The sequence below is a fragment of the Apis mellifera genome, linkage group LG8 (genome assembly GCF_003254395.2).
Source record: "Apis mellifera strain DH4 linkage group LG8, Amel_HAv3.1, whole genome shotgun sequence".
Taxonomy (NCBI): domain Eukaryota; kingdom Metazoa; phylum Arthropoda; class Insecta; order Hymenoptera; family Apidae; genus Apis; species Apis mellifera.
This window is the reverse complement of record NC_037645.1, coordinates 7,228,169-7,254,370: the sequence shown is the minus strand read 5'-3', so window position 1 is coordinate 7,254,370 and position 26,202 is coordinate 7,228,169. Positions and strand designations below refer to the sequence as shown.

The 26,202-nt window shown below is 27.7% G+C and overlaps 6 protein-coding genes across 9 annotated transcripts; 1 reads left to right on the top strand and 5 right to left on the bottom strand.

Annotated features, from left to right (window-relative positions):
- Positions 1–2: 2 nt before the first annotated feature.
- On the top strand, positions 3–3,110 carry LOC726513 (ATP-binding cassette sub-family G member 5). Of its 2 annotated transcripts, XM_006564513.2 has the most exons (7): positions 3–91; positions 502–625; positions 846–1,074; positions 1,146–1,721; positions 1,792–2,014; positions 2,098–2,312; positions 2,390–3,110. In XM_006564513.2, exons 3-7 carry the CDS (start codon positions 879–881, stop codon positions 3,055–3,057), a joined length of 1,878 nt encoding a protein of 625 aa, XP_006564576.1. In that variant the 5' UTR covers positions 3–91; positions 502–625; positions 846–878; the 3' UTR covers positions 3,058–3,110. The 2 variants fall into 2 exon arrangements, with proteins under 2 accessions (XP_006564576.1, XP_001122245.1); XM_001122245.3 differs by lacking the exon at positions 3–91 and having other exon boundaries at positions 625–1,074.
- A 250-nt stretch (positions 3,111–3,360) lies between these two features.
- LOC409157 (succinyl-CoA:3-ketoacid coenzyme A transferase 1, mitochondrial) lies at positions 3,361–6,121 on the bottom strand. The gene is made up of 7 exons (XM_392681.6): positions 5,602–6,121; positions 4,987–5,367; positions 4,489–4,914; positions 4,294–4,402; positions 4,013–4,229; positions 3,688–3,899; positions 3,361–3,585 (listed from the first exon to the last, which is right to left on the bottom strand). Exons 1-7 carry the CDS (start codon positions 5,689–5,691, stop codon positions 3,395–3,397), a joined length of 1,626 nt encoding a protein of 541 aa, XP_392681.2. The 5' UTR covers positions 5,692–6,121; the 3' UTR covers positions 3,361–3,394.
- Positions 6,122–6,544: 423 nt separating this feature from the next.
- LOC552503 (PDZ domain-containing protein GIPC3) lies at positions 6,545–10,378 on the bottom strand. Its single transcript, XM_624878.5, has 6 exons — positions 9,969–10,378; positions 8,730–9,058; positions 7,759–7,855; positions 7,291–7,673; positions 7,095–7,176; positions 6,545–6,970 (listed from the first exon to the last, which is right to left on the bottom strand). Exons 2-6 carry the CDS (start codon positions 9,048–9,050, stop codon positions 6,813–6,815), a joined length of 1,041 nt encoding a protein of 346 aa, XP_624881.1. The 5' UTR covers positions 9,051–9,058; positions 9,969–10,378; the 3' UTR covers positions 6,545–6,812.
- Positions 10,379–10,843: 465 nt separating this feature from the next.
- Positions 10,844–12,602, bottom strand: LOC552516 (glucoside xylosyltransferase 1). Its single transcript, XM_624892.5, has 2 exons — positions 11,726–12,602; positions 10,844–11,650 (listed from the first exon to the last, which is right to left on the bottom strand). Exons 1-2 carry the CDS (start codon positions 12,161–12,163, stop codon positions 11,000–11,002), a joined length of 1,089 nt encoding a protein of 362 aa, XP_624895.1. The 5' UTR covers positions 12,164–12,602; the 3' UTR covers positions 10,844–10,999.
- A 777-nt stretch (positions 12,603–13,379) lies between these two features.
- LOC411679 (kelch-like ECH-associated protein 1) lies at positions 13,380–16,803 on the bottom strand. The gene is made up of 7 exons (XM_395147.7): positions 15,861–16,803; positions 15,473–15,772; positions 15,212–15,376; positions 14,460–15,127; positions 14,112–14,360; positions 13,738–14,036; positions 13,380–13,645 (listed from the first exon to the last, which is right to left on the bottom strand). Exons 2-7 carry the CDS (start codon positions 15,761–15,763, stop codon positions 13,467–13,469), a joined length of 1,851 nt encoding a protein of 616 aa, XP_395147.4. The 5' UTR covers positions 15,764–15,772; positions 15,861–16,803; the 3' UTR covers positions 13,380–13,466.
- Positions 16,804–18,330: 1,527 nt separating this feature from the next.
- Positions 18,331–25,871, bottom strand: LOC552552. 3 transcript variants are annotated; one of them, XM_006564511.3, is made up of 8 exons: positions 25,507–25,871; positions 24,630–25,156; positions 23,544–24,559; positions 22,607–23,468; positions 22,179–22,528; positions 21,727–22,099; positions 21,588–21,658; positions 18,331–21,495 (listed from the first exon to the last, which is right to left on the bottom strand). In XM_006564511.3, exons 2-8 carry the CDS (start codon positions 25,071–25,073, stop codon positions 20,553–20,555), a joined length of 4,059 nt encoding a protein of 1,352 aa, XP_006564574.1. In that variant the 5' UTR covers positions 25,074–25,156; positions 25,507–25,871; the 3' UTR covers positions 18,331–20,552. The 3 variants fall into 3 exon arrangements, with proteins under 3 accessions (XP_006564574.1, XP_624931.3, XP_006564575.1); XM_624928.6 differs by having other exon boundaries at positions 25,551–25,871; XM_006564512.3 differs by having other exon boundaries at positions 21,588–21,655; positions 25,551–25,871.
- Positions 25,872–26,202: the final 331 nt, after the last annotated feature.

The window sequence follows — 26,202 nt, the reverse complement described above, 5'->3', positions numbered from 1 at the left end:
ACAAACACTACAGTCGTCAACTTAGAATCGCACAACAAAGGACCCGTGAATGCATCACCCGATCCGCGATTGCGATACCGCAATGGCATCGGTATGTTCAACGTTGAAGAGCCTTTTCTAAACGCTGCCTTTTGACAGACGTGCTTTCCGAACCTCCAACGGATTCCCCTCTCTATGTTCCCTTCCTTCCTCGTTGATCTTTCAAGTTCGCAGTAACGTAATTATAGAATATCTGGGCCCTGAGTTTCAATTTATATGAATTTCCAAACTGATTGACAATTATTTTTCTTTTCTAATGAATTTTTAATTGTATTTTATTGTCTCTGATATTCAATAAACATTTAAAAGTAAGTTATTATAATTGAAAACATATATAAACTTTATTTAAAGCATGAAAAATATTGTATATAAAATTGTAAATATTTTTAAAAGATAATAGGGATAAATAATTGAAAGGAAAGTTACTTAAAAGGTCCTTTTTTTTTCATGCGTTATGAGAAGGCTGAAGAAAGGATTGGGAACTGAAATTAATGAATACATTCTTGAATTACTACTGATACTACCTTCCTCCCACCAAACTCTTCTCAAAGGAGACATTCACCTCATGAAGCCAACTCCCAGCCAGGTATCGTTATTACTGGCTACGTTTTACTTGCAATGTTCACTTCTCTAATCACAGTGCTAGACTTTACAGCGTTTTGTCTGTTTTACGCGTGTTTCTAAATACGTAATCCTTGTATTCAAATATTATCATTGGAAAAATTATTATTTCTTCGTTTTAATACAATTATCCTTAAAATTTATTGTAATTTATTCTCGTTAAATATAAATTTATTTTTTTCAAGGGATCGTTATGAAGTAATTCAAATAGATTCAGAATGATCCCATCGGACTGTACTTTAGATATTTCAAATGTATTTCATTCCACTACTGTAGTTATTGAAGGAAGTTGTTTAAGCAAGTCAGAACCGACTGCAGTGTTAAGAGATGTATCCGCTCGAGTTCATGGTGGTGAGGTATTAGCAATTCTGGGTTCAAAAGGATCTGGAAAAAGAGCTCTACTCGATGTAATCGGTAAGATAATGATTCAATTATAAATTTTTTTAATTAGATCAAAAATCACTTAGAAATTTTTTGTTTTTTAGCCGGAAGAGCAGAAGGAGAAACTAGGGGTAGAGTCACCTTAAATAATAATTTATTAACTCCAGAATTATTCAGACGACATGGTGGATATGTTGCTCATAGATGTCATTTATTACCTAGTCTAACAGTTCGACAGACATTGATATATGCCACATGGCTTGCTAATTTAAATAATAGAGAAGCAAGGCTTCGACAAACTTTAGCTGATCTGGCTTTATCTCAAGTCGCAAATAGATCGGTAAATGATTTAACAAAGCCGGAGTACAGAAGACTGATGTTGGGAGTGCAATTAGCTAAAGATCCTACATTGTTACTTTTGGACGAACCTACATGGGATACCGATCCTTTGAACACATATTTAATCGTTTCTATGCTTTGGTCTTATGCAACTAGAAGGGGATCCATTGTTGTTCTAACGATGGAAACTCCTAGATCAGATGTACTACCTTTCGTTAGTCGAGTGACTCTTTTATGTTTAGGAGCAGTAGTTTATTCAGGGCCAACTCGGAGTATGTTAGATTATTTTACTTATATCGGTTTTCCATGTCCTGAACTTGAAAATCCTTTAATGTATTATTGTAAGTATTTCAAGTTTAAAAAATAAAATAAATAATTCTAAATTCTATTAAATAATATTTATAATTTTAGTATGTTTATCAACTGTCGATCGCCGCTCTAGAGATCGTTTTTTAGAGTCTAATCAACAGATATCTGTTCTGGTTGAAAAATTTAAAGCCGAGGGTGTTATTTATATGAAAGAGGCACCCCAAGTTCCACCCAATATCAAAGATACGCCTTTAGGAATTATGCACAAAGGTTTAGGACGAGGGATCAAGCCAGGATGTTTTTCTACTTTATTTGCTCTTTATTTGTATGTTTTTATAAATATAATATTATAGTAAATACTTTTTCTAAAATAATTAGCATTAAATAATATTTTTTTTCACATTTTAGAAGAGGTATGGCAGCAACATTTGCTTTCAATAAATGTGGTTTGGGGCACTTTGCTGCTAGATTATTATTGCTGCCATTCTCTATAGCCTTAATGAGCATTTTATATTCACATTCGACTCCTGTACAATCCAGAATATTTCTACAAACAGGTGGTTTAGTTTTTAATGTAGTAACATTGTTCTATGTTGTTGGAATAGCATGCACAGCTCTTCTCTGTAAGTGTTAACGAATCTTTTTTTTTATCCAATTCAAGAGATTATTTAATATTATAAAATTTATTTTGTTTATAAAGTTCCAGGATATCGAGCCAGATATTATCAAGAAAAAAGAGAAGGTCTATATGGCGGAGCTATGTTCTTAACTGCATATGCATTATTGAGTTTGCCATTGAGTTTTATATCCACTATGATTACCATTGGTATTCTCGTACCTATTTTAGAATTAGATTTATCCACTTGGGCTTATGCCTGTGGTGTTTTATGGGCTAGTTATGTAGCAGCAGAACAAATAACTGTAGCTGTGCTTATGATTATTGGCAAACCTTTTACAGGTGGAATAATAGTCTTGTACATGACATTAGTATCTTTGATAGTTTCATCAGGCACCATCAGAAGTCTGAAAGGCTTGCCTTATTGGCTTGCTGCAATTTCCACCACATTACCTGCTAGATATGCATCATTAGCTCTAAATCAATTAGCAATTGATGTGCCCATATTTTTAAATTTACATTATAATGAGAGTTTCACATGCCCAGGAATACCAGAACTATGTAGATATCCAGATGGAAGATCTTATTTAATAGAACGCTTTACACGTGAAGGTGAAAATATTTCAGAAGTATTAAATGTTGATTTAAATTTATTAATTTCATTGGCTTTTGCTGTTGGATTAAGTATATTAAATAGTGTTTTATATTTATTACCACTTCCAGCAAGAATAAAAGCCAAATTCAGAGAGTAATTTTTGGAAATTTTAAAATGCTAAAAATATAAGAAAATTTGATCTTTTCAGAATTTATTATTTTTTTAATCTTAAAAGATATATTACAAAAAATATATTACCTTTATTAAATCCTAACTACTATATGTATTGCATAAAATAAAGTATTTATATTAAATTTACAATTCTTAAAACTTTACAATTTTTAGAGATAAAAGATAATTTTGTAATTTTATAATTTAGAGATAATAATTAATTTAATTGTTACTTTCCTAATATCAATATTTCCCTTTGTTTTTCTTAAAAACAAATTTTTGATATCTATTTTTTATATTTAAAAGAATATAAGAATGTATATTTATTGACAGTCATCTAAATTTACTTGTCTCATTTCTTTAAGATCATCAACTACCGAAAATTCACAACCAGTAGAACTAACAATATCACTAATATCAATATTAGGTGCGATTTCAATTAATCTCAATCCTTCTCCTTGAACCACTTCAAATACTGCCATGTCTGTAATTATTAGATCGACACATTGTTGACCTAAAATCAATATGAGTGAATATTTTTTTCAAAATATTTTAACAGATATGATCTTTATATATGAATATGTATTTTTATATGTTCATTTTATATTGATATTACCTGTAACAGGTAAAGTACAATTTTTTAAAATTTTTGGACTCCCATCTCTAGCTTTATGTTCCATAGTGACTATTACTTTTGTGCTTGCTGCAGAAACCAAATCCATTGCTCCACCCATTCCTTTTACCATAGTACCTGGAATCATCCAATTTGCCAAATCTCCATTCTCTGATACTTGCATAGCACCAAGTATTGTTAAATCAATGTGCCCTCTGAAAAAATTGAAATTCATAGTTTTTTTCTTATTGAAATGATATAATTTAATGTTCAGATTGTATATATTATTTGTACATATAATTGTATATATAAATTTTTGGATATATACCCTCTGATCATTGCAAAGCTTTCATCACTGCTAAAAAAAGAAGCTCCTGGAAAAACTGTAACTGTTTCTTTTCCAGCATTTATTAAATCTGGATCAACTTCTGACTCATTTGGAAATGATCCCACACCAAGGATACCATTTTCGGATTGCAAAGTTATTTTTACATTCTTAGGGATATAATTATAAGCCAGCATAGGTATACCAATTCCCAAATTTGCTATAAAAATATATTTAGAATAATTTAATTATTTTAATTAAAAATAAAATAAATTCTTTCTTACCATACATTCCATCTTTGAATTCTAATGCAGCTCGTCTAATAATTCTGTCCCTTGCTTTACTTGCTGGTGTTACTTTTTTAGGTTTTATATTTTGTTTCGTGAATCGTTTCTAATTGAAAAAAAAAACAAACAAAAATTTTTAATTCGAATAATTTAAATAATTAAATAAATAATTTTAATAAAAATGAAAGAAACCTCTATGCGTTTCTCATATGAAAGACCTTTGATAATTCTATCTACATAAATTCCAGGCAAATGAATCTGATCAGGATCCAATTGTCCAATTTCTACAATTTCCTCTACTTCAGCAATAGCAATTTTAGCTGCTTTACACATTACTGGATTAAAATTTCTAGCTGATTTTCTAAAAATTAGATTGCCAGCTTTGTCTGCTTTCCAAGCTTTCACAAGAGCAAAATCTCCAGTAATAGCAGTTTCTAAGACATAATTTCTGCCATTGAACTGTGCTATATTTTTTGGTTCTCCAGATATTTCTGCATTTCCATTTTCATCATATTTTATAATAACATTACCCTCTTGTACTATTGTTCCATATGCTGTGGGAGTATAAAAAGCTGGAATTCCAGCTCCTCCTGCTCGAATACGTTCTGCTAGTGTACCCTAAATTTTAAAAGTGTAATATAAAATTTTCTATACATAATTAAATAAAAAATTCTTATTATTAATATTTACTTGTGGAGTTAATTCAACTTCTAATTTACCACTAAGATATTGCTTCTCAAATTCAGGATTTTCACCAACATAAGAACAAATCATTCTTTTAATTCTACATTCTTTTAGTAGTATACCTAATCCAAAATCTTCAACTCCTGCATTATTTGAAATAACAGTTAAATCTTTAGAACCTCGTTTTAACACAGCTGAAATTAAATTTTCAGGAATTCCACAAAGTCCAAATCCACCAATCAGAAGTTTAGCACCATCTGGCATATCCGATATAGCATCTTCCACAGTTTCAAATATTTTTCCATCTCCAACTGGAGGTATTAATTTTGGGATCTCTTCTTCTAGAGGAGAGATATCAGTTTTTATGGAGAAATTTGCTGAACAGATCTGATGAAAGAAATATTTATTTAATTTAAATGAAAGAGGTAACTAATAATAGATATAATAATCTAAATTTATTTATAAACAAATTATCCATTTTAAAACTAATAAAATTATAAATAAAATATATTCAAATTTCAAAATATATATAATGCTAAATATAATTAATCTAAATATAATATTATCTCAAATTATTTAAGAAAGTATAGGTTATTTAGTTTTTATATCAATATTACTTACTTTTAAGAGTTTATTATTTTTATAATTACTTTTAAATCCTGTACTAACACGGAAAAATAAACAACAGGCTCTAGTTATGGCAAAAACCATTTTTTATAAATAAAATTCTCAAATTTTATACATTAAATTTTTCGGTGCATTTAAATGTACTAGCTTACTAAACTAGCAGCATACTAAAGTGTCAAATATATATATATATATATATACACACATATATAAAATGTAAATAATAATTTTTTAAAATATCACTTATTATCAGTTTAATTATAAATTTACATAAGAAAAAATTATACCGAGATTAAGATAAGAGAAAATATTAAGTTGTGAAATTCTTTTAAATGAAACGCAATTATAATTTGCACAATTATCACTCCATTAAAAAATTTTTTTTTTTGCTAAATTTTTACTTATTTTTGTATTATTTCATAAAATGAGCTTTAAAATAATTCATTTTTAGTTAATCCATTATTTTTTTCCTGTTTTTGTAATAAGATAAGTATGTAATAAGATAAGTATAACTATTTATAAATATTATAAATATAACAAAAAATATAAAAATCACATAATAAAATGATGATATAATAATGTCAAGTCACGATATGTAATAAGCTTCATTCAAATTTTACTTTTTTTTTATATATAAAATATTTCTAAAATTATAATATAACCGAAAGAGAAGTAATTTCGAAACTTAAAAATCGAACTGAAAATATAAAATAAAATTTTTTTATTTTGAAGGATTATATTAAAAAAAATCAAAATAAAAATTAGTGCATTAAATATAATCTATTTCATTCATTAATTATTGTTAATTATAATATAATTCGTATTTATAAAAATATAATAAAGATCTAATCATTTGAAAAAATAATGAATAGTTAACTATTTTCTATTTTCATTATATTATATTATCTACGTATTATTTCAGAAATATGCTATTTAATTTGTACAAATATATTTATTTTTTATTTTATTTAATTCTTACATATATAATTATATAAATTATATAAATGTATAAATTTATATATATATAATATATATAATATATAATATAAATTGTACAAATCTAAATGTTTTTATAAATAATTTACAGTTCCATTATATATTATATTTCTAAAATACAAATAAGCTCATCATAATAGAGAATAATTCATATTTGTTTGATTTAATTTATATAATCTTGATATAACTTCTTAATGTAAATCTTAATATCATCGATGTCTTCCAGCTCTGGCATCAGTCACAGCACCCCATAACTCGATAACGAAATCATCATTAAATCCAAAATCTTCTAAATCTGAATTATCGATTGCTTCCGCAAATTCTATACTATTGCATTTGTCTTTTGCGAGTTCCCAGATTTGTGTAGCTATTTACATAAATAAATTCGATGAATATTATTCAAAAATACAAAAAATATTTTTAAATATTGAATTTTGCAAAAAAAAAATATTGTATTTTTAAAATACAATTTGATAATATGTATTGTATACCTAATTCCGTGTCGTAAATACCCATATAACTTTCCAATATTACGTTAATTTTTTCTATACCGATAGTGACAGCATCATCCACCTATTAGTTAAAAATTAAAAAGAAAAAGAATAATTTTTTACAAATATTTATGTTATAAATAATATTTTTTAATAATGGATAATTAATAAAGTAGATAATTAATTAAAAAATTACTTTTTCTATAATTTGCGCACTTCCATCAGCTTTGAATCTAAGAGTTTCTTTTCCAGTTCCATAACCGGATTTCTTTCCTTTTTTCATATCTCCCCGAGGGCCAATATTGGCAAACCCATTTTTCAATGGTTCCACAATTCTTAAAGTAAATGTGTCTCCCTTAGGAATTTCTTTTAACATTTTTGCTACCTCTAAATGACGTTTGCCAATTAAGCTAATAGAATTAATTTTTTCAAGATGATCTCCAACTTGAATTACTTTTATCCTATCGATCACCGAATCTTCTTTGATACGTTTTATAAAAGCATATCCTGCACCATTATCGGTTATTGTTAATCCAAAAGAATCGTTCGTTTTGGTTAATTCTATTTCTTTAGGTGTTCCTGATAAAAATTAATAATTAATAAAAATTAAAAAAACTAAATAATATTCGAAATAATGTTAAACAAATTATAAATTCGCGATTACCTTTCTTATGTGCAAATATAAAGTCTCCTATTTCTATTTGATTCCCCAGCAATTTATTCATATCAATTTTATGAGTATTCAGAGTACAAAAAAGTATCTGAAATAATTAAAAATATTAGTTAATGAAATATTAGTTAATTTGTAATTATCGAAATGGGAAGATTATCGAAATAAACTTCCCAATCATTATAATATTTCTTTTATCATGTTCATTCTTTTTAATATATTTAATTATAAGAAAGAATCAAAATATAAAAAAGATAATTATTAAAAATAATTATTATTTTTAATATTTATTTAAATATTTATTCTAATTTTACCTATTATATTCTGTGATTTATTTTTTTTGTTTTTTATTCAATTTTTACTTTTTACTTTTAAAAATTCGTCCAATTAAAATGTAATATAATTAATTACAAATTAACTTTCACAAAAGTTTTTAAATAACACAAAATATTCATAGTGAAAGTTGATTCAATATTATTTCTGATTTAATTATTTACTATATAGATAAAAATATATGCTGTAATTTGATAAGTAGATATTAATATTGTTTTTTACGATCTATTATATGGAAAACTACATTTAACTTTATTCGCCAGATCAGCCGGAGCCCATAGTCCGGAACCGATATTTCCTGTATCCGGGATATTCTTCCTATGCGACGAAAAGAACATTATTTGTATATAAAAGTAAATAAATCGCAGAAAAAATTATTTTTTTATTATAATATTAAATATATATTGATATTTTATTCTTTTTTCATTTTATAAATTGCAATAATTATAATAAATAATTATATGTATTAAAAAAAATTTTATTTATTCTTATATAGAAAATTATAAAAAAATTTTAGAAAATTAATTATATATAAAGCTATTATACATATTCAAATATAGATAAATTGTTTTTATCAAACTATTAACTATTATGAAAAGAAAAAGATAGGTCTAAATCATAAAAAGACTTACTTCTTCGATTGGTATATCATAACATTCTGCTATTTTTTGATAAAGTTCTCGTACATTATTGAATCCCGATATCAATCCTGTTGGACTCCCATGTGCTAATTGACAATGGAATACAGGTAGAGAATTAGAAATTTTAGAAGATCGCCTTTGCTCTTGATTGCTGTTCTGTTGCTGATCAAAAATTCCTTGAGAGCCTTCTTGATCATTCTTGTTTCCATTCGATTGATTGCGATCATTATAGTAATGAGTTTCATTATTCAAAATTTTTTCTTTCTCTGGTGTGGAAGATCTAGGAGCAGCACGTGATTTAAATAACGGCATGACTATTTCTGCGGAACAAAACGTGATTAATTCAATTTGTTAAAAATTTTTCTTTTAGAATTTAAATATAAATAATGAATAATGAATTTTAAATTTATTTTTTTGCAATATTTAAATATTTTATATATAATTTTTTGTATTCATAGAATTTAATTGGAATTCATATACAAAGCTTAGAAATTTTGTATTTTTTAAAATATTCTAAAATTTTATTAATTATTTTATTTTATTATTTATTTTAATTATTTATTTTATTTAAATTATTTTTTATTTTTAATATTTTTTTATTTTATTTTTTTTTATTACAAAATCTTTCATATTATTACAAATAAATAATACTATTAGTCTTTTCTAATATATATGTTAAATTGATAACATTATTGATATAGAGATAAAAAATAGATAAAAATAAGATAAGATTAATAAATAAAATAATTAAAGAAAATTAATTTGTTTGTAAAGTAAGAAAGTTTTTTAATAATAATTCAATGAAAATAGTATTTTAAAAAATATTTAAATAATCCAGAATTTTATAACTCGATGATATGATCTTTCCATGTACGATTGTAACAATCATGTTAAAAAGAATTCAATTATTCAGAAAATCAATTAAAAAATTATTTCTAAATTTCTCAATTTAATATTAAATTTAAATTTCATCTAAAATATACTTAAAATATAAATATCAAAAATAAAAATGCAATAATATAATAAAACTAATCTACAGAAGAAATCTATTAGAAATTGATATTGAATTGTTGATTTGCATTACAATTATCACAATTATTAATTATTATATTCTACTTTTATTTGTTTAATTGATTATTTTATCATCTATAAAAATTATATTCAAATAGATTTTTTCACATATGAAAAGTCAAAGATAAATATTCTTCATGTAATCGCAAAATCTCTTACCTTTGCTCTGTATGGAGTAGAAAACAATGTTATCGTACGAGTAAGATGCAAATTAACATAAAAAAAAAAACGTCTTTCATATCTGACAAATAGTATTTTTTAATTAAATTTGTACTAATGGATTTCGTTTTTATCGCTTTTATTACCATCCGTTTGATCGTTATCAGAACAGTAATTCACTGGCCACGCGATCGTTGTGTTTCATTGTGGATCGTGAATTGTGGATCTCATTTCTTTTCTTTTTTAGTTAAAGTTTTTTGTGGTTGGTCTCTCATTGGGATCTTCCAAGTAAGTTAAATTATTTAATTATGATAGGATTTTCAAGAGAAAATATTGGAATATTTGGTAACACAATTTCACACGAATGATCATGACTCACAGGAACGTATCAACGTACTATGGTTCCCTTATTCAGAATCTTCAATATAATGACTCCCCCTCTCTTTCAAGTAAAGACAAATTACTATAGTTACATTATTATTATGTATTATATTATTATAATTCATTCATTAGGAAAAAATAACAATATTTTAATTTCGAATGATTTTTTTTTATTTCATATAAGAAAAGTATCACAAAAACATATATGTATATATATATATATATATATGTATTTCGAAATAACAAAATAATTATAGTTATAGTTAGATATAAAAAAATGCGACAATACATTTGTAAAAAATTTTTTTAAATATTTTATGAATAATATATCTTTTGCTTAATAATAAAGTTTTTATAAAAGTAATCTATCGAATTTTAAATTTACAAAAAAATTGTTTAAATGTTATCTAAAGCTATTCAAAGAGTATTGTCAAAACAATGCTAGCTAATAACACGATTTTTTTTTTACATTAAACAATAATAATCACAGCACATTTGTTAATAAAATCAGAATATATTATGGAACATAGTTATTTTACGTATGGATAAAATTATTTATACTGTATATCAAACATGAATTATTTTGATGATTGATCAAAAGATTGATCTATTGATTATTTTTTATATGTTAAAAAAACATTTAAATATTATTATTGTCCTAAGTGTAATTCAGGCTGAATAATAAATGCTTTCCACACTTTACCACAGTTAGACTTATGCTCCAGAGCTAAATAATTTCTCATTGGCACTAATAAATAATCATAGGGATCTGTACCTAACTGATATTCTTGCATGGCTCTGTAAATTGCTTTGAAAGGAGGCTGTTTTTCAGAATGAAAAGTACTTCTGGAACCATGTAAAACCAAAGCACCTTCTTTTTCTGCCTTTATACAAACAGGCATGTACATACAATGATCAGGTCTGTAATTATATCTACAAGAATAGACATATAGTTTTTCAGGATGATAATGGAATATAATGTTTATTATATCTTGGTCTCCCCAAGTTATCTTCAATTTATATTGCTTATGAATGGGTATCACATATTCTATCCATCTAAATTCTCTCATTCTTGTGAGATTCATCAACATTACTCCAGAATTCACACCTAACTTCCCATAATAAGGATGTTTAGCAAATCTGTTATACCATCCTGTATTAGGATCTTCATGTTCTGGACTTAGAGCTGCTAATTGACTGGAATTCATTTTTTTGAATTCATCCCAAATTTTTTCTGGTGGAGCCAAAAATAATGTATCTGTATCCACATAGAGAACTGCATCTATAGTATTTAATACTGACTGTAATAAACAAATTATGTAAATATTAATATACATTAATAATTTTTTCTTAATTAATATATTTCATATATTTACTGGAAGAAATAATCGTTGAGCTGCACAAGGCTTAAAAAGTTTTTTCCACATTGCAGCATCACTGCCCTTAGGGAATGTAATAGGTTTAACAATAAAATCAAAAGTTTTGTTTGACAAAAGTTTCCATTCTGCTAACTTCTCATTAAAAGCAGGAATTAAGTTGGTTTCTGCCAGAATAATAAATTGTAAAAATCTATGTGTAAAAACTAAGGCAGATTTGAGCATAGTCAATGCTTCATCTACTCTATCTCCACAAACCACTACACAAATTGTGACTTCTGTTACAGAAGATGCTTGAAATTTTTTAACAGTAGTAGAAACAACTGTTTCTTTAACACGTGCATCATAGATTTTATTGGAGAAATTTGTTAAATTAAGTAGTATGATCAGTGCAATAAAGATAAGGCACAGAAAAAATAATTTATACACAGATTTCATTGTGTTATATTTTCTTAATTTTTAAGTACTCCGTCAAATTTTTGTTATATCATGATTAATTATCATAAAGTCTAAAGAATCTATCATTTTTATTGTTTTTTGTCTCATTTATCATTGAATTAATAATTTTTCAATCATTACATTTTTATTTAACCTCACTATCGAAAAATCACTATAACCAATCAATAGATATTATATTTTAAATATGTGAAAATATATTATAAATAAAAATTTATAAAAAAAATTATTAAGAATTTTTAATTGTCGTTGAATTATAATAATTGTTGCTTTATAAAATATGAAAATTAATATTAAAGATTGAACCATCCGCGTTTCTCCGCTTTTGAAAATATCGATTAGTATGGTCCATTTTAACAGAACCAGTTTTTGACACATGCAATTACTTTTCGAAGTAATTACTATAATAAATAATTTATAGACTATATAGATTTGAAAATATTAATTGTTTTTAAACTATAATTGCAACAGAAATAATTTTATGTTATATATTAATTAGTAGACTTTTTTTTTATTAGAAAATAAAGATTATAAAATTATTAAGATTTTATGAAATATTAATTAAAAATATATATATATAGAATTTTATATATATATATATAAATTTTTTATTTTTCTGAATTAAGTCTTTCAAAAAATTATATATCATAATTAAATATTTTTTAATATATAGTTTTTAATTAAAGACAGGACATAATTGATTGATATTTATTAATTGATAAAATAAAAAATGCACAATTTGCTTGTTAATACATATGTGTGTGTATATATATATATATATATATATACACATGCATGTATATGTGCATATCATATTATATATATATTATAATATATAATATAATATATAATATAATATATAATATATAATATATATATTATAATATATTATTTTAATAATACATTACAAATATACAGCGCTTTTCACAAATAAGAAAGTTTTTATAAAAATTTTCTTTTAAAAATAATATATATATATATACATAATGTGTCGCGCATATATATAAATAAGATCCTTATGATTTTACGACATATTATATGCTGCTTCTAATCAAACGAAGTTATTCGTTTTTTCAGAAAAAAAGTTATAAAATATTAATGAAGTTCAATCTCAAGAGCTTATTCCACAACACAAAAATATATAATTATATCAGTCTGTAATTCATTCAAAGTTTTAAAAACTGTTTCTATTACTTTTCTTTTGCTTTTTTTATATATTTCCTCAATTTAAATATTTTATACCAATATGTAAATTAATGCCTAACAATTACATATATCATGATGGTCATTTTTCTAAAGGTATATTATGATCTAAATGGTCACAATGAATGGGACATTGATGATATGATACTGCACTTGCATGACCTGATCTTCCAGATGTCATTGGTACTCCCTGTTCCCATATATCTTTTGCAGGATCGTAAATTTCGACTATATTTAAAAAATGTTCACCATCATATCCTCCTAAAAATATTCAAAGCAAATTTATTTAATAAAATTAATATTAAATATAAATAAAATTTACTATGAAAAATTTACTTTTCTATTTTTCTTACCCATAGCATATAATTTTCCATCTAGTACAGTAACACTAAGTGCACTACGAGCAATAGTGACGTTACTAACATGTTCCCATATGTCTCTTTCTGTATCATATCTTTCTACAGAATTTAATTGCCTAGTTCCATCATATCCTCCCACGACATATATATATTGTCCAAGATTGGCTACTCCAGCTCCTGATCGACTACATTTCATAGATGAAACCATTGTCCATTCATCATTTTCAGGATGGTAACATTCTACGGAATTTAATCGGTTTGTTCCATCAAATCCACCAATGGCATAAAGTAATCTGTCATAATTTTAATTTATATACATAACAATTTAATATGAAGTTTTAAATATTTAAATAATTTTTAAATTTTACCTATTAACTACAGCTACTCCAACTCCCAATCTCTTGATATGCATTGGCTTTACATTAGTCCAAGAATCATGTTCTGGATCATAACATTCAACGCTATTATGATATTCTACACCTGCACTACCTCCTACAGCATACAGCAGCCCATCCATCACAGCTACTCCTACTCGATTTCTTGGAACAGACATTGGACTGCAAGCTCTCCATTGATCCGTGAGTGGATTGTATCTATCAACCCAATCACTATCATATCTGCAAATTTATTATAAATTCTTTAATTTTTTATCTAATTTTAATTTATATTTTTATATAAATAAAAATATGTACAATCAATATTTACGAGAACCTTACCTACTATCTGGTGAATTATTTCTTCCACCAACAGCATAAAACATACCCTTTAAAAATGCTCCACCTAATCCAGACCTCGGAACAATTAATTTAGTATGTTGAGTCCAAGTTTTTTCATCTACATTATATCCTTCTAAAAGATCTAAAGAATGTTTCAAGAAACCACCAGCTATATATATTACTCTACGAGTATTAGGAGTTCTTTCTTTCACCACTGGTTTTTTATGAAGAGTCAAATCTTTAAAAATTTGTGCAAGATATTCTCTACATGCAGGTACTTTTTTCAAAACATCACAATTTTTCATTTGTTCTCTAAGAAAGTTAGGAGTGAGATATTGACATCTTACTGCATGCAATATATGTTCCATTTTTGGTCCTCTAGCTTCTTCATTGTATTTAACCCATTTTAAAACTGCATTGTATACTTCTCTCTCTTCTTGTACATTTAATTCATCTTTTCTCACAAGTGCAATCAATTGCATTGCAGATAATTGTAGAAACTCTTCTTCCTGACATATTTGACTAAAATGTTGAACAATAAACTGATTCGCTTTCTGATATAAATTTTGACAACCATGCTGTTCAGCAAAATTAGCAATTCCAATAGCATTTGTGGGATCTAATTGTCTTTCCAAAAATACACAACACGCATCTATGACATTACTAACCTATTTGATAAATAATAGCAAATAAAATAAATATATGATATATATTTTATTTTTTGTTAAAATGATATTTAGATATTTGCATACCTGAAACATGGTGGCTGCTGATAAAAGGGAGCATACCGTAATTTCTGTAACTCTTATTTGACCAGTATACATGAAGTACATTAAGCGTGCCATAGTTGTTGGACTGACACCTTGAAGTTTTACCCTAGACATTTCAGATTCTTTCAAACCTCCAGTAAACATTGCCTAGAATATATATAATAATACAATATAATTTTCTATTTATTTTATATTTATTTATATATTATTATATATTTATATATATTTTTTAAAATGAATTACCTTAAAGTATGGACTAGCAGCAGCTAAAATGACTTTATGTGCATAGAACAATTCTGATTCCACTTCTAATATAACATCAGTAAGCATATGATGACTACGCATAATGAACATCATTTTCATAGCATCTTTAATATAATTAGCCATATAAAAAGTCATGTCTCCAAGATCACCATGTTTCTCTGTAGAATCTAGACCTTCACTCTCTGTCATGAATGAAGGACTAGATCCAAGATTTTTGAAATGAAAGCTACCTTGAGCTTCTTTTTTCATATAACAGTCTTCTTCATCCATTAAAATAACCTATGAAAGAATTAAATTTATCAACAAAAGATAAATATAAATTTTATATAAATTCATAAATTGTAAACAAAATATTAGTTATACTTACTGAAAAGATCGAAAAATCTTTGGTAGAACAAAGAATTACAAATTACGGAAGAAATTAATAATTCTGATAATATTCTCGATATAAAATAAAATTAACAAGGGGAAAAGAAATGCAGCTAAATAATCATAATTCGAAAATGCTATTTATCGGATAATTTAATAACAATACTTGATGACGCAGGTATGAGATGAATGACGAATATTAACTATTACAATGTTGATACTACTTCCACCAAATTATCATTCGCACGTGTTGAAATCTTGTATTGACAATTATATTTTTGTCCAAAATGACCATCAATATATCAATAATCATGTACACAGCTTTCAATACTTGTTGTATGCTTATTTTAACACATTGTCTAACAACTGATAAGAACAACTTATTTTCTATTGCTTTCAATGAGCTTCTCAATGAAAAATGTGCATTATAGTATCTATTTTCATAATTCGTATATTAATTTTTTACATGTGTGAATAGCGAAAATTCAAACGACGAAGTGCAAAGAAATTGTTTGGGAAAAAATTAACAATAATATTTATATGTCACTATAATCGCTAACTATAATCGTTCAGTCTTGCCAAGATAATAAGGTAATAAGAAAGTAATGTCTAGATTGTCTAAGGATTGGGTGCTACACGGAACTACATACGAAACAAACACAAACGAAAGTTCGGCCGTGAATTAATACTCGTGATTGTGATGTGATCGTAGATGACGTGAATGACTTGCACTTATTTTACTTTGATGATCGAGCATTTAGCTACTCACTTCGGTTTCTACTTTTAAGACCATTTACGCACCTTTGATCCAATACGTCCGGTAATTTTTTTTTGGCTGGCATTTTGTTACTTAGGAATCGTTTAATATGTTTTAAATATATTAGGTTATGTGTATATATTTGCAAATTATACTATTATCAATTTCACAAAATATACAATAAATTAATCACGAATAAATTAATTAATAAATTAAAAACATTGTTAAAAATAATATGTAAAAAATTAAATATAATTACATTATATATTTGTATATTTTCTTTTTATAAATTAATTTAATATTATAATAGAGATTGTAGATTAATGTTTAGGAATTTATAAGATTAAGAGAATCTCATCAAATTCTCATAATAAGAATGATTATTTTGAGACAATATATTTATTTCTTATTAATATGGAGTTTTCAACAATAACAGTATAATAGTAGGCGTAACAAGAGAGACGAGGTAGGTTACGAGGAACCTAACCTAATACCGTACGCCAACAAGTCACTGTCGACAAAATCTTTGTGATGTATTACAACTATTTTGTGTAATTTTCTAATCTTTTTTATAATTTTATAATATTTAGTCCGTTTCCTTAAAGTTACGCACATTATATTTAAATTATAATGTGCGTAACTTTATTATAATAGAAATAGATTTTTAAATTTTGATATCTATTAAAAGAAATCTTTTTTAAAGTAATATTTAATTTTTGATAAGAATTTATGTATTACATTTCATTAAAAAATTTTTATTCATATGAGCTAAATGAAAAATATATTGAGCCTTGAGATTTTTAACATTGTATTCTATGCATTCAAGAAATTTATTATTAGATTTTCACAACATACAAAGTTCCATTTTGTAGTGGTTATTGAAAAAATAAATTTCAAAGATAATAGGAACCTTGTTCTGTGAATTAAGATATTTTTATGCATAGAATTCAATGAAAATTTTTTATTTATTAATATTCTATATTTTATATTAGAAATGTTCTCATAATTATATTGATTTTAATATATTTTGTTATAAATTTAAGAAAAAAAAAATTTTTTTTTATTTATTTGCTATATACCATAATTCGAACTTTGAAAAATTCGAATTTTATTGAAAAATTTAAAAAATTTTTAAAAAACATTTAAAGAATATGTATGTTTCAAGATATTACAATCTAATATAATAGTAACATTTAACAAAATTTTTAAATTAATTTTAAATTAATAATACTTAAAATTATGGCAGTGTTCTATGATGTGGAATAATTCTATTGCCATAAAAAATAGAAATAACATTAAGGCTATTATGATATTAATTATTCTTAAGAACTGTAAAATTGTAAAAATTTATTTTAGATTTATTATTAAGTAATTAATTATTATTTCTTCAAAGTTCGAATTTTCGAATATTTCAATTTTAAAATTTATTATTTTATATTATGGAATTTATAGATGAAAGAGAACATTTCATGATATTAATTTAAAAAAATGGAAAGAAAAGAGCATGAAAAGATTTATAAATTTTCATATAATTTAACCAAAAAATAAAATATAATTTTCTTATATTAAATAGGCCGATTAAATTTTTTTACATGTAATAACTTTTAAGTTATTAATAAAGATAGTAATAAAGATAGAATTAAAAATAATTTTTGCTCTAATCTTTCCACAAAATATTCATGTTATATAGGTTCTTGTTGGCGCACAATGAAATAGGGGGCTCGACCTTTAATTCAGTGCAATAATGCCTCTTCAGGTATCTAGAGTAGAAGACACATATGTACAAGGACTTTCAGAAAACAGCTTTCTTTCTTTTTTCTCTTTTTTTTTTTATACATATTGAAGCAAATGAATATATCATTTGGATATCAATTGAAAAAAATGAATATATCACTACTGAACCAAATTACTGGCAGAACCCACATATTAAAGAATTTTACAGCTATTAATTAATTTAATAAGTCTATCTTTGATTTAGTTAGGCTTGGGTGACTCTAAACTGGCCCCCTATATTTGTATTTTGATTAATTCCTGAATTTGCTATTGTAAGCAAGACAGTTGCTTTTTTTTCATTTTTTTCATTATTTAATCCAATTAAAAAAATTTATAAAAATCAATTTTATCATTTTTAATATAATAATAATTTTCTTTCATCATTACATATGAGATACTCTCAAAAATCTGTTAGCTAAAAAATGATAATATATAAATGCTGATAATTATTTAAATAGTGAAACAAATGCAATTAGTTGGGACACTTTCATTCATAATGATTATTTGTTATCATGCAGCAGAATGAAGATTTAAATGTACGTAATTAATCATCAACTTTGTTAACTTATTGAATCTCTGACGTGTAGTTTGAATTTATTTAAATGTATTTTTGAATTTCAGGGATCTAACATGCATTCATGAGAGTCTACCTCATTAAATTTTCAGGAATTTCAATTATGAATGTCAGATACAATGCCTAACGAGAAACTATGAAACTAAATCGCTATCTTCTATGTATAATTTATAATTGTATAGCGAATTGCTCAGTAATACGATTAAATGCTATATTCATAAGTAAAGAATTGGGCGGATCGACTACTCCTAAGGCCTCGCTCATCAATTATTTTGAATTAATTTAGTCCCACACATTCATTCTAAAAGTCTAAGTTAGGATAGTTGGGATTAAATTGAAAGGACGTTAGTCTATTTTCAGTTTTTCTAGAAAATAAAAAAGAAGAAACAACAGAGAGTGCATATGTATATGTATGTTCAATTCCGATGATCCAGCGACGCATATGTGCAATTTCTGAATATGTTCAATAGTTAATAATAATAATAATAATAATAATAATAACAATAATGGGATGAAGGATACTATAATAAACGTATATAGTAAACGTATGATTTTTTCCATTACCAATGAATGAAATTACAAATAGAATGATTGATGTGTGCATACGATCATCATTAAATGTTGTTAATAGAATTTGATTCTATATAATGACATACCAGCAATTCGTAAAAAAGATTTATCTGATTAAAATTTCATCCGCCTTTAAATATTTTTATTATTCATTCTTTTTTTTTTCTTCTGAATAAGATAATATTTTTAATAAGATTATGCATTTTTTTTTCTTAGTAAATGGTCATTCTATGTCGAGAATTCTATGAGCGAGTCTCTCCCTCTCCATGAGAGAATTATTAAAAGGTATATGGCAGTATGCGAGTCAGTGAAATTTCATAAACCAATATTCCCTACTTTTCACTTAAGTTTATTCAACGTTAATTCTTCTTATTTTAATATTCATCATTCTTTTATACGAACATTTAAATCTTCATTATATTTCTTTCAAATAGCGAACTGAAAAAAGTTGATGAATCATCTACAAATGATTAAAATAAAGTCGAGAAATACGGCAGTGTACGATGTCTAATAATCGTATTATAATTTAAAGAGAGACTCGCTCAGACCGACAACATCTGTAGAGTTTAAAATGCCAACAAGAAAATATTTCAGTTATTCATTTAAGTCGCTACTTATTAGAGACAATCTACTAAAGTTTTATAGCACTTTTTTTTCCGTTTTTTTTTTTTTAATCAACATATTCTATCAGTATTATCAATGTATGTAACAACATGAACAGATAAAGAGATTTCGTTTTTCTTTATGGGAGAATCTCTTTCTTGTGTTACATTTTAAATACTTCCTGAAGACATTGTGTCTATGTATATATTTTTTCGTTTATATATATCTTTTTTTTGTTTTACTGTTTGTCTGATTTTTGCTCTACAAATTGACCTATAAATCTGATATTGCTTAAATCGATCAAAGCCCCTCAGAGGCAACGATTTTTGAAGCTTTTAAGACTCACTTTTGTAAGAATTTTCTCTTTTTCTCTCCCTTTTTTATTAAAATTAAGTGACATAGCCTGTTGTCTATCAAGGAGGATGCAAATCGCGATGATGGGCTCTAGCACTTAAAATCGCTTTCAATTCAGATTCTAATTGTTTTTTCGTTCGTTCGCTTACCGATCGGCCTCCCACTACCGGTTGAGCGGTAAGTCTTGGTGATGGTAAATCGGCCATCAGCTTGCCAGTATCTCTGTTTTCATGGCTTCTTGCTCTTCTTATAGGCTTCTTAATGGGCAAAGTATCATCCTGGATCTTCTCGTGCGATGGCCGTTCTAAAGACAATGTCATTTCTTGATTTAATGTGTAAGTAGAACCACTAGCCACCGCTTCTGAGGACCTGCTGATGTCTATTGTTCCTGAGCCCCATTCACGAGATAACTTTCTCCCTATGGCCGAAGTTAACTCGTTATTCGGCGATAACAATGGACTTTTGGATATATGATAGGTAGAAGAATGTGGTGGTCTCAAGGTAGCGAACACTGGAAACGATTGTCCTCGTTTTGCTGGACTTCTGGCATATCTAGGTGTAGGTGCACCTCCTCCAGTCGATTCACCTTTGATCGTTGGCGTTGTACTACCGGTGGAATCGCTTTTTGTCGGAGCTAAAGGTCTTAATGTTGCACTACCTCCGAAATGAGAACCTAAACGTGGAGGTGGTGATCCACCATCTCCATGACTCAAACGACGACCCACCGTTTCAAGAGGACTTCTCGCTCTTAAATTGGTACTACTTAAAGTAAACTCTCTGGGCTTCATAGGAGCCTCCAAACTGATTGGAGACAATCCTAATCTAGAGCTTGATAGATTGGTCGAACTTCTACTCTTCTCTGATCTTTTTGGACTCCGAGGCATTAAAGGACTCTTGCTTTTGCTTCTTTCTCTTCCCTTTATAAGTTTCTCTTCTTTCTTGACGGTGGATATCTTTTCTTGCTCTTCTGATACAGTTTCTATTTTTTCCTCTTGTTGAACTCTGTAAAATATTAAAATATTATTCTTGTTAAATTCTTGTAAAATCACCAAAGCATGAAATATTCTTAAAATTTCTTAAATTTTTTAGTTCACCTTCGAATTTCTTGGATCATCTCGAAAAACTGAGCTTTACTTTTGCGTCTTCGACGTTGTTCGTGTTCCTTCTGGAACATGGATACCTTGTAGATATATGAAAAATATTACAAATTTACTGAAACAAAAAGTTACTTACTCGTTTAACACTTTTTTGAAAAAGAGAGGCAATTTGTCCTTGTCGTACCGTGTGAACCAGTTCTCTGGCAGCATGGTGTGGCGACACCAGCTCTACGCAATTGATGAACCTGTATAGTTTCTGTGAGAAGAACATCACATTACGGCTGCGCCATATAGAATCCTCCGGTCTGTGTCTCAATCTGGGCAATGTATATTTGTAAAATAAGTGTTCCCCAGCTAAAATAATTGTACCAAGAACAACACCCATTCCTAGAAGACAGAATACGCCAGCTACGGACGCAACACCTAATGGTCTGGGTTGTCCTCCTTGCTCATGTTCAAAACCGGTATCCATTCCTTCTCTTCCTCGAATGCAGGGTAAACCACCATACCTATATAGTTAGTTTTAATTTATTTAATCTTTTTATTAGATTATACTTAAAATTATATAATTTTATTTTAATAAACTACCATTTTTCTTGCAGAATATCCAGTAACCCGGTACTTGTATAATTAGCTATAACTCTGGATATACTTTCTTTCAAAGGATGGCCCTTGGTAAGGGCAACAGCATAAGTATCTTCATTTATAGTATCTCCGATTTTTTGCAATCGACAACCATCATCTATCGCTCGATAATAATCTAAAATAGGAGTGTCTGCTATAAGTATATCTAAACTACCATTTCTTAATCTTTCTACACCCTCAGCAACATTTGATAAAGAATATCTAGCCATGTGGGACCATAATTGTGCGTTTGCTTTCTGTACATAGTATTCGGCTGCGGACGCTCTTGGTGCACCAACCTTCTGTAATAACAACTGCAACAGATATTATTAATTTTCATTATCGAGATAATATATATTCAATGTTATTATGCAATAAAAATATGTTCTTACACTTTTATCATGATAATTGCTTACTGCAGGATGGAAAAAAAGGCCTGCGATAAGGGCAGCTATGTTGGCTGTATAAGAGGCTACAAAGATAACCGAGAAACCACCCCAAATATTGATCAAAAATTTGTTAGGCCAGGATTTCGGTGCCTTGAAGGCAACTAAATGTCCACAAAGGAGACCCCACATCACCCACAAGGCAGAGGCTATCGAAAAGTTCTTGCTTCGTTGTCTACCCCATGGGTTCAGACCGAAAGGGCTGAACCACTCGTATAGTGCCACTGCTGTGGCAGTGAAGTTCAACGATGTAAAAACAGCGATCCACAGCTCTGGACTGAATGGAAATAGAAAAGCAAATAGCGATATTTCTGATTTGAGCTTTGGCGCAGTAAGAAAGCTGACTCCACTGAAGAAATATGGCGTGGTAAAGTCAACTACTTCCGCTCTACGAGCAGATACACTGAGCGGTGCAAAGGCCAGTTGAGCTCGACTAGAAACTAATTCTCCCATAATCCCATTCCACGTGCTGCCATTTCTCTTTCCAAACAGACCATCTTTCACCAAATATAAGTCATATCGGAATCCTAATTCACGAGACACCAAGGACATCAGGTCCATGCTTAAACCATAACAGCACATCAGAGTATTTTCTTGACGACAAAAAACTCCTCTCAAGCAGAGACCTTCCTGTAGATTTGTAACCATTGTAAATGGTGGTGCCAATGCTGTTACTATGCGATACATTGGCATGCCAATTTTTTCGCCTCCTTGTTCTAAATATGCTGGCACAATACCACCTCCTGGCCAAATTATAGTATCCAAATGAACTTCTTTCCCACCTTTCACTGTGCCAACTTTGGTCCATCTGTGGAAAAAAAATTGAAATAATATTTATGAATATTTATATTTAATTGAAAGAACGAATATTGTTTAAACATACCTTAATTGAGTTTTGTTTCCTGGAAATCTTATGGCTTGCAAGTTCAACAAATGAAATTTAGCTTTATCCTTGGAAAGTTGACTTACAGAATTCCTCAACTTCTGAGTTAAAGTCTTTGAAACAGTGTGCCTCATTTTGCTTGTCAAAAATTTGGCATTATTTTTTGAGAAGCATTCTGGTATAAAGTTCTCTTCCATTTGAGCCTCATTTAAACGATTCAATCTAGGTTTTACTTCTATAAATGTTTCGTCCAATGCCTGAGAGGTTTCCCTGATCATTCTGGATAATATAGTATCACTACCCATTAATTTTATGCCAGATGGCCTTAATACTAGCATACCAACTGGCATAAAATCTTTGGAATTCAATTCCTTGTCCTTTATTCTAATATCTTCATCATCATCAAAATTAAAACTTTTATCTTCTTGTTTATTCATAGACATTTCGTTTTGCCACCTATATTCTTGTAATCGATGTATATCATTCGATAAATTGGGCAAGGAATTTAAAGATAACTGATTTTCTGCTACGAGATTCATGTTTCGATTTATACTCTCTAGGGCTGAAGGATTTTCATTCGTTGCTATCGATGATCTTGAGCTATATATAATATGAGAGCTGATAACATTTGGTTCGTTAGGTCTTAGTTCTGCTTTCAAGTCTAGCCAGAGCCACAAAAATCTTCCTGCAAGCATTTCATACTTGCCAGCCACAGCTAATATTCTTCGTGCACTGTTCAAATCAGAACCCATTACTATGACTCCTCCACTACCTCCTTCCTCGGCAACTCTTCTCAGTCTAATTCTCAAAGTTTTATCATTTGTTGGAAGATGTATAATGGTTCTAGGTGTTAAAGTTGTTTGATTTGCATGCAATAAATCATTGATTGGAAGCAAAGTAGTATCTATAAGAAGAGTGAATGCATGCCAGTTTGCTCTGTGCATCAAAGCAGCAGCAGCTGCTCCCACTTCCTTTGTACTAGACCCTATACGACTTTCGAATTGACCAAGATTTCCCTGTAAATTACAATCTTTTTATTAATTATGCTAAAATTAATTATAATAAATAATTGAACTTATAACAAACCTGTCTAAGAAAATCTTCATGAGTGAACGGTAACCACAATGCTGGAATATTTAATGAAGCTGCAGCAGTTACAAGAAATTTAGCTGCAGAACCTCCTCCAATAATGATACTTAATGCAGTTCTTCCACCTTTAATTTCATTGCAAAATTTGTTTAATAATGACAGAGGATAAGATAGCGAATCTGTCTTGGGTGGAGCTTCTATGAAAGATACGTTCATGTCTGCATGAGATGATTCCAGCCTTGCTTTTTCCCATGCTTTTTGTACATCCGTTTTTAGCGAACCTTGTGGCTGTGTCAAAGAAAACACTATACGCCATGCAGCATAAGACGTTCGAAATCGTCCTTTAATTGCTCTCACAGATCTGGCAGGATCTGTGGAGCAGAAACAAAAAGAAGTTCCCAACAAAAAAAGGAATAAAATTCTTCGAAAGAAGCCAAACATCTTCTTTGCTTATATGTGTTTCTCCTCTGCGTTATTCTTCGACTTAGCTCGTCTGGTTTACATTATTCATGTAAGGTTCCAATCTGTAATTATTAAAATTAGAACAAAATAATGTCACTTTTATATTTTAATTATATCATATGGTTTATAGACACGTTATAAATTAAAACACTTTGTTGACAATAACAATTCGAATATTTTGCGTTTTTATCGTATCAACAATATTTTTCATGATTAAATCTTACTAATAAAAAATAACTCTGCCCTCATAAAAAATATTTTTTTTTATCTCGTGTAACGTTTTGCCCGAAAATGTTTTTCACACACTTCCACTTTTCCGTTTATAAATTTTACTTTATTTAAAACATAATTGGATTTTTTACACATGATAGAACAAAGCACAAAGTTGAATAAATTTAATGATTAAACTTACCAAGTTTTAATGTTTAGGAAAGGCAAATAGTGGAGATAGTTTACCTTTTCCCAAAGCGAATCATATGTCGCAGATCCGGGGGCGGATGAAGAAGAGCACGAAGATTGCTTTTTAGCCGCCACATAATAGCTATCGATTAGGTAACCGTATCAATTGTCGTAAAATAATGTCAATTGGTCAATGTGGAAGACAGGGATGAACCGTCACTTGCCCTTTTCTAAACGTCCTACCCCGTGCATAACAGCCATTTTCGAGCAGCCCCTCCCTTTAAATTTCACCCCTACGATACACATACTATTTTCTCGCACACATATACTACACATGTATGTATATCATATGCATTTCTCCTTAGATTATAAGATACTGAAAAATAAGATCGAATTTTTTTTAAAATTTTTTAATTTTTTTCAGAAAATTATAATATTTTTTTTTTATTTAAGGAAAGTAACAAATCATTTTTGAATAAATAATGATTATCTTTATTATAAAATGTTACAAATTATGGTTTTTAAAATTTAAATTTTTTAAATATGAAAGAAATCTTGATAACAATTGAATATTGAGTTAATATAGAAAAATCGGACGATAAATATTTCTACATGTTTGAAATATTATTTTTCATAAATTATATTTTATCTTATATACATATATATATTATGTTACACTTAATACAATTCACTTACAAAATTTTTTTTT